General features: G+C 39.3%; 1 protein-coding gene across 1 annotated transcript in view; it reads right to left on the bottom strand.

Annotated features, from left to right (window-relative positions):
* Positions 1-1,283: 1,283 nt before the first annotated feature.
* The window catches only part of ELMOD1 (ELMO domain containing 1), a 42,559-nt gene continuing 28,058 nt past the window's right edge, over positions 1,284-15,784 (bottom strand). The window contains exons 6-11 of the mRNA XM_041414423.1: positions 12,353-12,482; positions 9,144-9,277; positions 7,841-7,909; positions 5,068-5,118; positions 3,437-3,570; positions 1,284-2,628 (exon numbers count right to left, since the gene is read on the bottom strand). Of these exons, the coding sequence (XP_041270357.1) occupies positions 2,456-2,628; positions 3,437-3,570; positions 5,068-5,118; positions 7,841-7,909; positions 9,144-9,277; positions 12,353-12,482 (691 nt within the window). The 3' untranslated portion in view covers positions 1,284-2,455. The remainder of the gene's footprint in view (positions 2,629-3,436; positions 3,571-5,067; positions 5,119-7,840; positions 7,910-9,143; positions 9,278-12,352; positions 12,483-15,784) is intronic.

Here is a 15,784-nt window from a genome sequence, read left to right on the forward strand (position 1 = left end):
CCTGCAGTGAGAATAAATATTGTTTCTTCTTTATTGAAACAAATTTTTAATACTTCACATACCTCCCCCCCACCATTTCTTTAATTTTCTCCTCCCTAGGGAAAGCAGCATCCAGTTGCTCACAGGTCAGTTTGGATCTGTACTAGTGACAGCGTAAATTCTAACTTTTTAAAAAAATGCTTAGGTTCTTATCATTGTAAGAGGTCATTCTTGGGGAGGAAGGAAGGCAGTGCCCCACAGACATCCTCCCTCAGCAGTGCCCAGCCAGTTTTAGGCACCCACTAGGGATATTCTCTGCCCCAGGTTTGTCATTGATTTTGGGAACAAAAACACAGGACAAAGCTGAAGCACAAGCAGACAGGATAAGACTTGAAGGCACCAGCATGCAAGGGCTCCACAGGAAAAGGAATTTCACACTTTCACTTCATTAAATCTATCTTCCTGCAAGACGGGAAAAATAATCATCCAAACTAGTTATAGTGATACAATCTGACACAGAGCCAGATGATATTTTCTGATTTTATTTGAAGCTGACACCTTGAGACAAGGCAGAACTGAGAGGATCAGAGCAGTAAGAAGGTAGCAAGAACCTTCCCTCCCTCCCCTGCAACTTCATGAACTCCACTGCAGAGTATTAAAAATAAGCCAGTGTAACCTAATAAATTGCAGAAGATATTTAAGTCAGAGTGGGGCAAGGAAAGAGAGAGCCTAAAATTTGAAACAATGAAAACTGTTACTAGAAACCTATTTTAGAACCTTCAAGAGTCACACAAAAAAGTCTTTGAGACCTAACAGCTATAAATAACCACTTTCCAAAATCAATGGTATTAAGTTGAACATGCATAGTTTTTATTCCTTGTATTCTCACGCAAAATATGCAAATGTTAATACTTCCAGTTCCATATTTCCAGATTCATGGGAGAAGACTAATTATTGCAACACCCATAAAATTCGGCTGATTAACTCCATGAGTGCAAGTTTCTAGCCATGTAGAGAAGTCCTGACCCACAGCTTACATTTCAGCAAAGAAATGAGACAACTTAAACCCAAGGAGTTTCCTAGGAAGTTGAAGTACTTCCATTTATTTATTTTTATTTTTGTTAAATAAAGTGATGGCCCAAGCAGTAACTAAAATGATATAAAGCACCTTATCTGAAGAAGTTGTGATCACACTTCATTCTCAAGAATACCACAGAGCTGTTACAATCCATTTTACCTGATCCACTAAGTAAAACAATTTTCATCTGTATTACTGCATATCTCAAAAATAAAACCCACAGTGCTTCAGTTTAGAATGATGTATAATTTATTCACATATTCACAAGTAGTTGGACACTACTGAATTTAATCTCCATATGCAAGTGATTTACACAAACATATAATACTAAAATTGATTGCTTAGAAGGTAAAAAATACCATGGGTATGAAATGCCATGGTAGATGTTCAGTATACTACACAATCTTAGTGTCAAACACTTTTATTCATGTATGGTTTTAGAAAAAAGGCAGTTTGCCATTTTGAATTTTTTTTAAGCAGTCTGGGAAACGCAAGCAGTTTTGTTCTAAACCTTCTAACCAATTATTTCTCCCAGCACTTAGGAACTGAATTAACAACAAAAGCAACATTTTCAGTAGTTCAAACAAAAGATACATATTTTTGCTTCCCTGAATTCACCAAGCACCACGCGACCAAATCATGTTGCCTTCCAATGTGTGACACAAAGCACTAACCTCTGTGTATCCAAAGGAACGTGCAGCAATCTAGACCATGCTTCAGCATGGTGGTGTTGGTGACAACAGCCTGATGTTATAATTTTTGGCCCCTGCCAGTATCTGTTAGTTGTGAATGTGTTCACAGCTCACTGTGTTAGCATCACCAGACCATTTGGTATTCATGCATTTGATTGTAATTCTGCATAAACTCTTCTCACTGAAACTTGTATCTCATAAGCCTCATTAATTTTGCATTAAGCATATAATGGTTGCATGGAGAAAATTGGACTTAAATGTGTTTGTCTGAATTAGATTAAATTACATTATCTTCTAGATGAGGTCCAAACATACATTTTGCTTGAAATGCCAGTAGTTATCTTAAAACATATTGAGAAGTTAAAAAGCTTTCACAATACAAGATCCAGCTACTTATTCCACATATACAAAAACACTGCTAGAGAAATACAATTCAATTGTCAATGCTGAATTATGAGGAAAGTCTAAAAAAATAGAAAAACTCTGATATCTGGACATCAATTCAGAAGGTAACACTGCATAATGAGGCAATATGAGCACCCATTTAAAATGAAAAATCCCCAGCAAGAGAAGCATAAGGGGATCGTGTGACAAAAACAGAAGAACACTGCGCCAAAAACATGCACACGGTTGCCATGGTCATTCAGTATGCTAGTGATGCTCTAACAGTGATCTAAACCAAGAGTGAGACGGTGCAACTCAGTAACTACATATTGATTAAACTTTCTGATGCAGCAAAATGAGGACACAGAGCCATCTCTGGGTTCTGGAGCTGTTTCAAGATTCGCTTGTAAAATTTCTCTCTGACACGATTGAATTCCATTATGTCCAGTGGATCCTCATCAATCCAGAATTTGTGGAATTCATGCATTAAGTAGCCTGCAAGACAATACGAAGGAAGGAGAGATAAATACTGCATGTAAAGACAACATATAAAATTAGAAAGTAGCCTGGTATTAATAATTATGATCTGCACAGATAATCCTGGTCATCGAGATCTGACACCTCATGACACTGGGCAGGAACAAGACTAAACCTGTTCTGGACAAGGCCAAAATTGGATGAATATTGCACACACTGGCAGAATCTCTCACAAGTTGTCTTGACATATGGATTCACAAAATGAAACATAAAACCAGGGAGTATAAAATCAGGGAAAGATGCTGCAGGTGCTCTTTATGAGTTCCTTGCCTACACATTGAAAAATATTAGAAGTGTTACTCCCACTGTGCAAAGATGAGCAGCAGGACTCTGCTGTAGCAGGGATGCTCAAATACATGGGAAAGAGCTGTCAAAACATTATTTTGGTGGTGGAGCTGCAAGGGTGGGGAGTAACACTAGAATGTAGATGCAAGTATCATATGACAATTGGATTTAAGGGGAAACAATATTCAGACACTCCTTAAAGCACATTGCTTTCTCCTTATCATTTAAAAAACAGGAAGGTCACTTGGCAAGGTGCTTAGTGCATTTTTTGTTTGTGTTTCTTCATTTGTTTTACACATTGGTTTGGAAGTAGTGTCCACCACAGCTGAAGAGCTGAATCCAAGCATCCTAGACCAGAGGGCACAGTCTCTGTGCTGTGTCAGTGACTTTATTTCTTTTTTTTACTTTGGGCAGTAGTACGTTAGCAGAGTACCAATTATGCATTTCCACCCCTCGCCCCACACTCCCACCCAGCACTTACAGAACGTCTGCTGAAAGTGGGTGAGCGTTGGTGCTTCTGGAGCAACATTGTAGAAATGGGTCTTCAGAGCCCCACTCACCAGCAGGTTGTATACAAGGTCTGTTATGTTAATGCCCACGATGGCAAAAGAGTAGCTGTAAGGAAAAGCAGCAACTTTTGTTGGGAGTTCACCTTCTTTCATCACATTTTAAGGAACACTGATGACCCTGACGTTGCAGATTTCATGTTACTGGGATGTATTAATTCTCTCCTTTGTGAGTTTCCAAGGTGTGTGTGGGGAAAGCAAGGAAAACATTTATTCTGCATGCTTTGTACAGCATTTCCCTCGGGAAACACATGGTCACAGTAAAATCAGGAGTTTCATCACTGTGCCAGCATTTTCAGTGGAACAGTACTGATAAATTCCTACAAAATAAGAACAAGCACAGACACCCCAGTGCTCCTGCACTCGCCTCTGAAACAGGGCAAGGACTCCACACGGTGGCCATGGCTCCCGGGTGACCCATCATTTGTAATTTTTAACTGCTGGAGTTCGCACTGGAACTCATTACCCATAGTTAGAAACATCATGCTTCAACAACCTGTCCTATAAAGACATTCATATGGCTAAAAAGCTTGTGAAAAAGATCCAGTCAAGTCACCGCTTATTTCTCCCTAAAACACAACTAGAGACAAAGGCCAGAAAACAGGCAAAATCCTAAATCAAAGCATGCTGGAAACAGAAACAAGAAAATCAGACTCATTAAGCAAACTCTGTCCTGCTAGGAGATATTAACAAGTGAAGTATATTCAAGCACAACAAAACTCAGAAACTGGAAATTAACTTGCAAGGTTGGTGCATGAAGAACTTGACATTTCTAGCAGTGACTGTTTCCCAAGGAAGCACATAAAGACTCACACGGACATTTAGTCATAAAAGCAAACATGTTTGGATATTCAGTGATTGAATTTTTTTCTCAGCTAAAGACAGCTGTCTTCTCTAGACTGTCCTGGGTATTTTTTCCACTACCTCTATCAAGCAAACAGAAATATTTTCTTTTCCTTTAACCTTTTTCTTTATTTCAGGAGGGAAAGAAACAAACCAGAAGTGCAGAAGTTAACTTCAGCATGAAGTTAACTTGCCTAATAGCAAGTTTCACAGAAAAATTAAATCTGGGCAGTAAAATCTTGTATTACAGATTTTTAGATACATTCAGAAGGAACATCCTGTTCCATTTCCATGAATAATGCAGTTATACCAAACCCACTGTTAAAGAAGAAAAAATCCTCAGTACTATTTCTTCACTATTATATTTTCCTAAAAGCACTTCTGAACCTGGCTTTGACAGCAAGAAGTGAAACTTGATCATGTCATGTGCTAAGAAGAATTAAACAGATATTAATCACCACGCTATATATAGCACACAGAGAAAGCTTCTCCTTGCTACAAAATTTTTGTGTTATTATTTTCGGAATGTAACTTGAATTGTTTCTCCTGCAATCTTTGATCAAAATCAAGGTGTGGCAGATGTACATATGCTCACAGAAACTTCCTTTAAAAATAACTAGGAAATACCTTTTCTCCCTCAAATATACAGCACCTGCTTGTACCTGCTTGTTTGTAGTAAATTAAAAAAGGTCTTTAAACTTACCCAATTGCCTTATCAAACTTTTTCTTCTCCCATTCAGCTTTGCTAAGTTGGCTGAGAAAGAAAAAAATAGTTAAAATCCAGATATTGTCAAACATTATTAAATGATAAATATTTTCTTTCAACTTCTCTGATGTTAAAATGTTGACTGAACATAATATTTTTTCTTCTTCTTTTACATAGCTAATCCCATTTAACACTCCTTCTGGCTGAATGGATTGATAAAAACAGACTTGAAATGGGTAACTGGTTTAGAGCACTGCCAACAAATCTCACCATTACAAAATGCACCTAAATCAATGCTCTCAGCAAAAACCCATTGTTTTCTAAATTGACCACAACGGTGATCCACTTCAGTTAAGATCGAGCTGTACAAGAAGTTGAAATTACATTTAACTAATCAAAGATTGTTTTAGCTCTTTTGTGTTTTCAGAGATATTCATGATGCTCATCACTGATGATGAGGCATGATTCACCTGAGGCAACAAACATGAAAATACTCCTCTGACAGTAAGCTTTGATGACTGGCCAAATTAGAAATCACTCAACAGACAAAGGTAAGGAACAGCGTTTCCTATTATTTGGCAGGATAATACAGTGTTTTTCAAGGACACAGAAGACATCTCCCTTAAAATAAAATTAGTTAGGGAACAGATTGATATTTAACTAAATTTCAGCTCTTCAACGATTTAAAAGAGCTGTGTGATCCAACCAGTCAGCCAACATCCCCCTAACCAGGTTTGAGTCTACTGAAATGAGCAAGTTTAGTAGAAATCATTGCCTACATTTAAAACCAGCTAAAGGCAGGCACAAAACTCACCCTAACCAGGGCTTACAACCTTGACACGGCTGTGGGAGTTTTGCCCTAGTAAGGCAAATCAGAGTTTGCAAGCCTTAGGTCCCAAATTATAGACAGGCATGTGGGAAAGCACTGCTCTTAGACTATTTTTGAACTGTTGCGACGAACTCTCTGTGTGTGGAGACACAAGGCTTGACTCCATTTCAGAAGGCTGATTTATTATGTTAAATATTATATTAAATACTACATGAAAGCTATACTAAAAGAACAGAGAGATCAGAAGGCTACAACAAGAACAGAATAGAATAGAATAACAAAAATCCTGTGACTGCTCACAGCCTTGGCACAGGTGGCTGTGATTGGTCATCAATGGAAAACAATCCACATGGACCAATCACAAATGCACATGTTGCATTCCACAGCAGCAGATAGTAATTGTTTACATTTCTCTCCTGAGGCTCCTCAGCTTCTCAGGAGAGGAAAAATCCCAGCAAAGGATTTTCATAATATCATGGCTACATTGAACTTCAGTAAATATATATTACACTAAAAACCAATTCCCTGAGCTTCATGTAAATATAGTATATAAAAATGGTTGTCATTAATTACTTTAAATGCTAATAGATTAATACTCATTGTGACCTGAGGGTTACTAGCTGGAGTGAATAAGGACAAAACTTCAGGTCCTAAATAGCTTTGCATACAGGAATACACTATTATTTGCTCATCCTCTAAAATCTGAGCCACCTTTGTAGGCTGTAGAATAACACCAGTTAGAAAACCCCAGGTGAAGTTTGAATAATAAAGGTGGCACACAGAGGATGTGGGCAAGTGAAACGGTTCAACTGAGATAGAAAATCCATTGATCATGATCCCATCAGAAAACAGCACAGCTGCTAAGCAACCACATCAGGAAGATCACCATGGGCACCACCTGCAGCATCTATCTTCTACTGAATCTCTGTCAAGGCATAGAAATTGTACATGCTCACACTGCATTCCAAGACTGCCTTGGTAATCAAACACGCAAATGAAGCACACTATTATGTTCCAAGGGCTTTTTGTCACAGAATTACCATTAAGAACTCAACAAAAAAGCCCAAGAATCCTGAGGAGATCAAAACCTTCAGTATTTAGGTGTTTGAACCAGCTTTATGGATATCAAACATTACTGACAGAAGAAAAATGTCTTTTAAGGCAACTGATTTCTATGTAACTGGCTGAGAGGCCTCTACTCCCCAATAATTGTGGAGTCTCTTATTGACAAATTACCTACAGCACGGTTTGTGACACTTGAAGGTGCCTGATCTCGCAATAGTCAGGACAATGGAGTAGCCAGATTGGAACCATCATTAGTCAATATAGACAGAGTAAGTGACTATAAATAAAAGAGCTTTTCAGCTCTGCTAACAAATATTTGGCCTAGGCTACTTATGATTATCAAGGCAGTCACTTTAACTACATCAAGAAAGGTGGATCTCATTTTTGACAGATAAGCATGTTCATATGGACCCAGTGCTCCCCCCTCCCCAGTTTGGGTCAACTCTAAAGGAAAGAACACGGATCTCCCAGTGTTGCAACAAAGACTTGAAGTTTATAACACACCAAATTGTAGTTTCATCTTTATCTGCATGTAGTGTCTCAGAAAACAGAAGAAACAAAAAAAAAAAACCTTAGTTCCTTCTTAGTGACTTCCCTTTATTATGAAAAAACACAAACAAATTAAAAGAAAGGTAAATAAAAACACAAAAATCATTTGAAATCAGAAGTGAAAACATTTAACACTAAATTTAACTATTTCCAAGATTCAGAACGAAAGTTTGCCTCTTGCACCTGATTAGGATCAGTACTTTAAAACAGACAACATGTGGCAATACCCAAGGATATGCCCAATGAAAAGAAAAAACTCAGCCCCCTTCCTCAAAGAGAGCCAGCAGAATGCTCTCTCAAGTTATTGTTTCTCATCTCAAGCATTACCTGTATTTAGGGTGAAGAGAATCAGTGAGAACTTGCTGAGCTATCTCAGTGTCCCATTCAGCAAAATACCTGCAGACATATACGTTTAGGGTGAATTGTTTAAAAAAAAAAAAAAAAAAAAAAAAAAAAAAAAAAAAAAAAAAAAAAAAAAGCATCTGAAGTCATACTAAGCCGTCTATACACACCTTTCTAAAGGCAGGTGCATGTGTTACACAGTATGAGTAGCATCTGATGTTTAAACTCATTAAAATCCACTCAGACCCCCAAACTGAAAGATTAAAGCAGCCTCCAAGTCCAAGTGCACTCCTCTGTGAGTTGAGTGAATGTGCATTAGCAGAGTCTCCTCTCTACCCACCCTACAGAAAATCAGCTGTTTACAGCTGGAGCATGCCGGGTGCTGAGCTCAAGAGAAAGCAGTTCAGGCTTCTTGATCTGGCAGATTCATTAAGTAAGATAAGAGTCATCACAGAAGACTAAGAAATTAAATACATGATAGGGATTAATTTCAAATGGAAGTTCAAAGCCAGAGTCAAGAGTCCAGATCCTCAACTGAGATTTACTAGGGAACAACATACGGACAGAGGATGATTTATATCCTGCAATCCATAAAAGCAGAAAATATTTATTTTTTGCCTAAAGGAGAAGTTATTTTACCAAATGTTTCCAAGTTATGTAACTGCATGCAGCAAATACAAGGGCTGGAGAAAACAACAGGCATTAGTCAATTCCCAAATTACAAAGCACAGCTATAGCATTAACACCTGGTGTGCCTGAGTTGGAAGCAAAAAGTGATGTAAACTCACTGCTTAATTTTGAGTATTGACAGACACTGAAGCAGCAGTCAAACTACCTAAATCTGCCATCAGTGACTACATATCAAGTGTTTTGCTTAAGAATTCAGCATGAAATTCCCAAAGACAGCAGCTGAGCAGTACCATAACCCTCCCACCTACATACTTCCAGGGCATTTTGTTTAAGGAGATCTAGATACTGGTGAAAATATACTTTACACTTTCTTTCTGGTAGGAAGAGAGTGCTAACTCACTGTGTCACAGAGAAACTAAAAAAAGGGCTTAGCAAGTGGTTTTACAAGGTTGAATTAGGAGTACTGAAATAAAGGAGACCCCTTTGAGAAGAGAAACACTCCAAAAATTAGGCTAGCAAATAAATTCTTTCATTTCCTTAATATGAAGTCTCTAGCATTTCTATAAATTATTCCCACAGATTTGCTAAAATCTGCAAGTAATGCTGCTTTCCATGACTTCAGACACATGTAAACCCATCTGGAGAGGGACATACTTACACCAAGTTATATAAGCCCAGGAGACCCATTCCTCTAAAGTCTGTTTTAGGATCGTCACCTTGGAAACCAATTTCACACCACTGCTTCGAAATCCGAGCTTTCAGCGGTGAATTCGGCTTCAAGCATTTCCACAACTAGGAAGATTACAGGTAAAACATAATTAAGTTTCCACACAATAAAGACTTTTTTTTTTCTCTTTTTAAACCAAGCTAAGTTCTGATCACTAAACAGTATCCCAGCATTTCTATCCCAACACACAAAATCAAAGGAAGTTCCCCTGGATGTGCATCTGTGGGGGAAATCCCAAATTGCTCAGAAGTACTGCAGACATTTCAGCCCTACAAGGCCCTTCTGACCTTATCACAGCTGATCTAACACCTCACACAAAGACCTGTTTTGCTCATGCTTTGTGCATGGAGGTGGTGTCTGCCTCCATAAGCACAGAGACAGGAATGGGCTGGAATTTGGTTGTAAATCACTGACAGAGCAGCAGAGCAGCTTTGAGTCTCTGAGGCTCTGCAGTAATCTTTTCTCTGGCATCTTTTGCAAGTCTCTGGAAAGGTTATAAATCAAGAGACCAGACTTGGCTACCACAGTGTTGAAAAGCAAATTAGAGAACATAAAAAAAACCCCAAGAACCTCCATACAAGGATAGCATGTGCACGATCATATTTAATTAAGGGAATAATCATTCATTGATCTCACATAAAGAAATGTCCAAAGTGATTTAACAAGCCAGGTCATCAGCTGGAATAAATCCATTTAACTGCACTGGTCCAGAGAGTTTAGTGCCTAAATATCATGTCGCTATGCACCTAAAAGCAGCCTAAATTGACATATGACAAATGCATACCTTGATGCACACCTCATGTGCCATATCACAAACTCACCCTTTCTGAAGTGTATTAAGAAATCAGAATTTAGAATTAAGAAAGTGTATTAATCATCAGTCATAAGCTGGTGAGTACATCCTCAAGAAAATCACTCAGACAAAATCTTCCCAAGGGAAAGAGCTGTGTGCACATTTCCCAAATAAAAACAGAAATTGTTTTAATTTTAGCAATTCTAAGTTCATTTAAAATTAAGTGCCCTGGGAAGGTTAAAATCTTAATGATTTCACTTTGTAATGGCTGCATAAAGCATCATTGTTTAAACCAATGTTCATCCATCAACAGTAAATACAGTATTAATCATTAGTACAATCACATTAAGTTAATCTTTCATTCATAGGGCTCTCCTGGTAAACATGAATAAATGATAGCCATTAGGAACCTAAATTACCCATTGCAGAGATCACTTAGCAGAGTATCTAGAAGGAAAGAAAACCAACCAGACTATTCTTACACAGCGAGGATTATAAAATGAATTAAACCCTTGGACATATTTCCATTTGACATTTGCAAAAGTAGAACATCTATGGTAAACAAGTGCTAATACCTAGGTGAAACTGATACTTTTTTCAACATTTGGAGTTTGCATAATGTTGAGTAAGCTGCACTGTTTAATCTCTCCTCAGACAAATGCTCAGTTTCCCTTCTGCTTTTATGCTTGTGTAATTATGTTTTTAAAGCACTTACATGACCACACATCACTGCTGACATGATTCTCAGGACCTTGCCCTCGCAGGCTCGATGGCAGGGAGAGACTAAAGCCAGCTCCTTGCTCCTTCTCACCTATGATCCCAACCCCAGACCCTACTTGCTCTCTGGGCAAGGTAGATGCTTGTATTTAGGGAATTTAGGGATGGTTTCCTGGAGCCAAAGGCCCTCTTTAATCTGCAGTGAGGTGCCTGATATTTTCAGCAACCAACACTCCAGGCTGCCACTTGGATCTCTCACCTGCAAAACACAGTCTTCCTCAATGGGTTAATCTGTGTGTTTCTTTAGTTAAAATTCACTCTACTCCCATAAATTTGTGCATTTGGATGCACAGGGGCAGGACCTGGACAGGAGGAGTCCATCTGCCTAAATTTACCTGATGGTTAGGTAAACTCCTTCAGGGCAGCTCTGGATTTGGACCATTCCTTGTAAGACTCCCACCTCCCATCTGCAGGCAAACCTTAAAGGCAGCTTTCCAGACTCCAACAGGAATCCCGACTATCTGAGGCATTTTTAGAAGCAGTTACTTGCATCTGACAGTGCTTATATAATATACCTACTGGGATTTTTGGAGGACGACGTAATGATGGTAAAATTTCCAGAAGCTCTCACTGTAATTTGTGCAAAGCCTTGCACTGCAAGCTACAGCATGGAAGGCATCTTCATCATCATCTGGTATTGTTAAAGTCTTCAGTATTTTTGTCTTAAATTTAAAAAGAAACTTCCCACAACCAAACAGGTAGTATGTTTTTATAAGAACTCTGTAAATTCTCTAAGAAGGCATTTTGCTTATAGCCAATAAGCTCACTACCACTTATTCTATGTTTCTTGGTATTTCTCTGAAGCATCTTTCAATAGCTACAGTTGAACCATGATCAGGACCAGGGCTTGCTATTAAACTATTTTCCAGAACCTTTATTTTTTTCATCAATTTCTTTCTAGTATAAGAACTCTCCAGCTCTTCCTCTGCTTATGGCGTCAAGATAGAAAAATTGCTTTTATTGTCTGCTCCAGTGCAAGGCTTTCCTGAAAGCATGAAGGAAGTAAAACCCAGCTGTTATGGTTTTCCTGGCTCTGCATGTATTATCAAAAGAATAGATTAATTTTGTTTTCGATTGAAAATACAAAGCAACTATAAAGGTGTAAGTCACCAACTCCCACTCTTCCATTCCACACAACAAAAAATAGATGTTTGCTATTGGTATACAAAGACATTGCCCTCAAAAATACAAGAAATTGAAGAAATAAATTTGTAATTTGGTTAATAGAGGAAAATACCCTCCTTGTGTTGGAGAAAGGTGTATTGAAGCAGGATATAAAGGTACTTTTCCAGAGCTCACTGCAGATAACAGCTCTGTGCTCTAAGACCTGCATTACCCGGTGCCTAGATATAGCCCAGCCAAGGGAAATGCATTTATCAGCCAGGGAGTGAGCTGCCTGCTTGGCAGGTAGCTCCCAGACCAGATTATAATGCTGTGTGGTCTTATCTTAAAACAGGTACAAGATGGAGGAAGGTGACAACAGCTCTCGATGTTTCAAAGAGGTTTATGAAGCAGGCTTGGGAGCTGACATGAACAGAGGATGGCCTCTGAGCACCTCTTCAGCACCTACCTTCAGCAGCATCTCCTCATGCTGTGGATTCTCCGAATCGTACGGCTCTCGGCGCAGCTTCTCGACCTCTGCAATGAGATTTCTGTAGCCCACAATCTGCAGCAGGCATGCCTGAAGAGACACTCCCAACCTGAGGGTGGGGAGAACAACATATTCCACCTCAATCACATGTAGCTATGTGATTTTAGCTATATGTGACATGTCACATATAGCTAAACATGACTAGTGTTACATCCATGAATTGATAGTCTTACACTTCAGTTGTGACAGGAAAATTTCCAAGAGATCAATATTACATTAAGCAAGGCACTGTGAAGGGCATAGTCTTATTTAGTGCCTTCCTTAGATGATAATATTTGGGACATTTTAAAACCGTGAACAGTGATTTTTCACATTGAAATCACATTATAACTATACACAGCAGCATTGAATGCCTATAACAGGCACATTATGGAATCTTTCTCCTCATTCCAATGACAGCTTTTCAAACAATTCCCTGGGATCAGAGATGTGAACTTGAAAAAGGCTGAGGGGGGAAAGAAAACTCAGCAAAAAGCTAAAAATAATTGTTTTGCTTCTGTGCCACTAAAGCTAGCATAAAGAAGCCAAAACCCTGCAGTAATATAGTTTCAAAGATATGCCTCCAGGCAGATTTGGCTTTTGTCTCATGTTAAGAATCATCATAATGGTTCTCTTTTCACTATAATGCAGATTTTTGTGTTTCCTTTTTACATTTTCTGATGCATCAATAAAAAAACCAAACCCAACACACATGAAATAACTACCCTCAAAAAACCCTAAACCAAACTTAAAAAAAAAAATCCAGAAAACTCTGCACCAAACAACAGCTTTACATTAAGATTTTATAATACAAAGTGTAAGTCATGCAGTATACAACTGCCATGCTCATAGAAATATTTGCTTATATATGGGAATAAGCCCTTTAATATTTAATAGTGTGTAAAATTATTTGACCACCTGGTATGAATTTGGAGGGCAAGCTAGGTATGCACCCTTTTTCCTCTGTGGAACACAGGATGCACTGATATTACGCTGCACATGTTCCTTGCCTGTTGTGCTTGATACACTAAAACATTTTGTTTGTTCTGTAATACTCTTAAATTTTCTGAACATAAGGATTTTCACTGATTAGCTTTTGATGCAGGTCCTGCTTGTCTAAACTGATCTCCTTCTATGGAAAGGAGACCTGCCTAGGAAGAGGGAAAGGATATGGATGTTTTCTGCTGGATTTTACTAATGCCTTTGACATTGTTTTTCTCCAGCATTCTGCTGGAGCTGGCTGCCCGTGATTTGGGTGGGTGCATTGTTCACTGGGTAAAAACCTGTCTGGATGGCCAAGCCCAGAGAGTGGTAGGGAATGGAGATACATCCAGCTGGGGGCTGGTCACTAGTGGTGCTCCAGGGATCAGCTTGGGACCAGCTCTGTCTAATATCTTTATTGATGATCTGGATGAGAGGACCAAGTGCACTCTCACTCAGTTGGCAGCTGACACCAAGTTGGGTGGGAGTGCTGATTTGCTGGAGGGCAGGAAGCTCTGCAGGGGAATCTGGGCTGGCTGGATCCATGGACCAAGGCCAGTTGTATTAGATTCAGCAAGGCAAAGCACTGAGTCCCTCACTGCAGGAAAGACATTGAGGGGCTGGAGCGTGTCCAGGGAAGGGCAACGGAGCTGGGGAAGGGTCTGGAGTACAAGTGCTGTGAGGAGCAGCTGAGGGAGCTGGGGGTGTTCAGCCTGGAGAAAAGGAGGCCCAGGGGAACCTCATCACTCTCTGCAGCTGCCTGACAGGAGGGTGCAGCCAGGTGGGGCTGGGCCTCTTCTCCCTGGTTACAAGTGATAGGATGAGAGAAAATGGCCTCAAGTAGCCCCAGAAAAAGTTTAAATTGGATATTAGGGAGAATTTCCTTCACCAAAAGTGTTCTTAAGCCCAGAAACAGGCTGCAGAAAAGTAGTAGAGCCACCATCCCTGGAGGTATCTAAAAGGTGTGCACATCTTTTAGATGTATGTGGCACTTAGGGAAATGGATTAGTGGTGCATTTGGCAGTGCTTGGTTAACTGTTGGACTTCAGAATTTTAAACCTTTTCTAACCTAAATGATTCCACAGTTAATCTACAGAATCAGAGATGTCAGCATTAGTCCATTTCTCATGCTGCAATTTTATCCCACTTGAAGATATAACCCTTTCAGACAGAAAAGCCTCCATAGTATTTTCCATCCTTTGCTGTTCCTTTTTTTTGGTTTTTTGGGTGTTTTGTTTTTGGCGTGGTTTTTTGTTTGGGTTTTTTTTTTTTTTTTTTTTTTGTTTTGTTTTTTGTTTTTTTTTTTCTGTTTTGGTTTTTTTTGTTGATTTTTTTTTTTTAACATGCTTCACTAGCTATAGCCTCCAATTTTACGGAAAGGCTGCATTTCAAAGAAAGATGAAAAGCCTGACAGACTGCGAATTGCTGTGGAGTATCACTGAATCACAGCCATAATGCTTTTAACTTCTTTATAGCCCCAGTTTAGGCTGTGGCAAAGCAGAGCAATTTTATATTTTAAAAAATACATGTTTTTAAGATACAAGGTGCACAACACATTCAAGGTAAACCATTTTTGCACTTTATGTAAAGGCAGACAAAAGCTCCACACAATGTTATTTGGGTGATGGGGTGGGGGTCGAATTAGATTCCCCCCTTTACTTTTCATTAATGCTTTGTTATTCTTGCCAAACACAGGATGTGGGTGAGGTGCTGATGTCCCACACCTCCTTCTTGTCATCCTGGAGCTGGCTGTGGCTGTTCTCAGAGCCCAGGAGCAACATACCTGGGCTTGCACTCCCACTGTTCTCAGCTCCAGGGGCTCCACCAGATGGAGGCAAGTTCAAAACTGGAGCAGGGGAACTAGGTCATCATTAAGTTTAAGTTCCCTCCCAGCCCAAGCCTTTCTGTGATTCTATGTCTGCTTCCATAGTCAGTGTACACTGCACGTCACCACCAGGTTATTCAACCTGCTTGCTCCTACTGCTAAATACACACACTTATCTGAGAGGCATTGATAAAGTATAATTACTGTGGAATGCCTTCTCCTCTTTAGATCACAGCAGCCCACAGCCTTCAAGAGCAGCCAGTGCAAGCACCCTTGGGATGCTAAGTCAGCTCTGCAAAGATGCCACATTAACAAAAATGACTGCATACAGATTTGCAGAAACACATACAGCTTGACACATGTCCCCTTGTCCTTACCCCAGGAAATTTCAAGTCTCTGCTATCCAACACAAGGCCAGAGCTTTGAAACAAGATGGTTTGGATACAGGTGTTTTATGTTCAAGAGAAGGTAAGGCATTGGATTTTCCTTAATCATGTCTAAAAATGCAGCTGACCTGCTTTTGCTCAAATTTCTGTTGAAAACATCAGTATAAAATAAATGGCTGC

Source organism: Onychostruthus taczanowskii, unplaced genomic scaffold (assembly GCF_017590055.1).
Source record: "Onychostruthus taczanowskii isolate IOZ18803 unplaced genomic scaffold, ASM1759005v1 scaffold105, whole genome shotgun sequence".
In the NCBI taxonomy this organism is placed as follows: Eukaryota; Metazoa; Chordata; class Aves; order Passeriformes; family Passeridae; genus Onychostruthus; species Onychostruthus taczanowskii.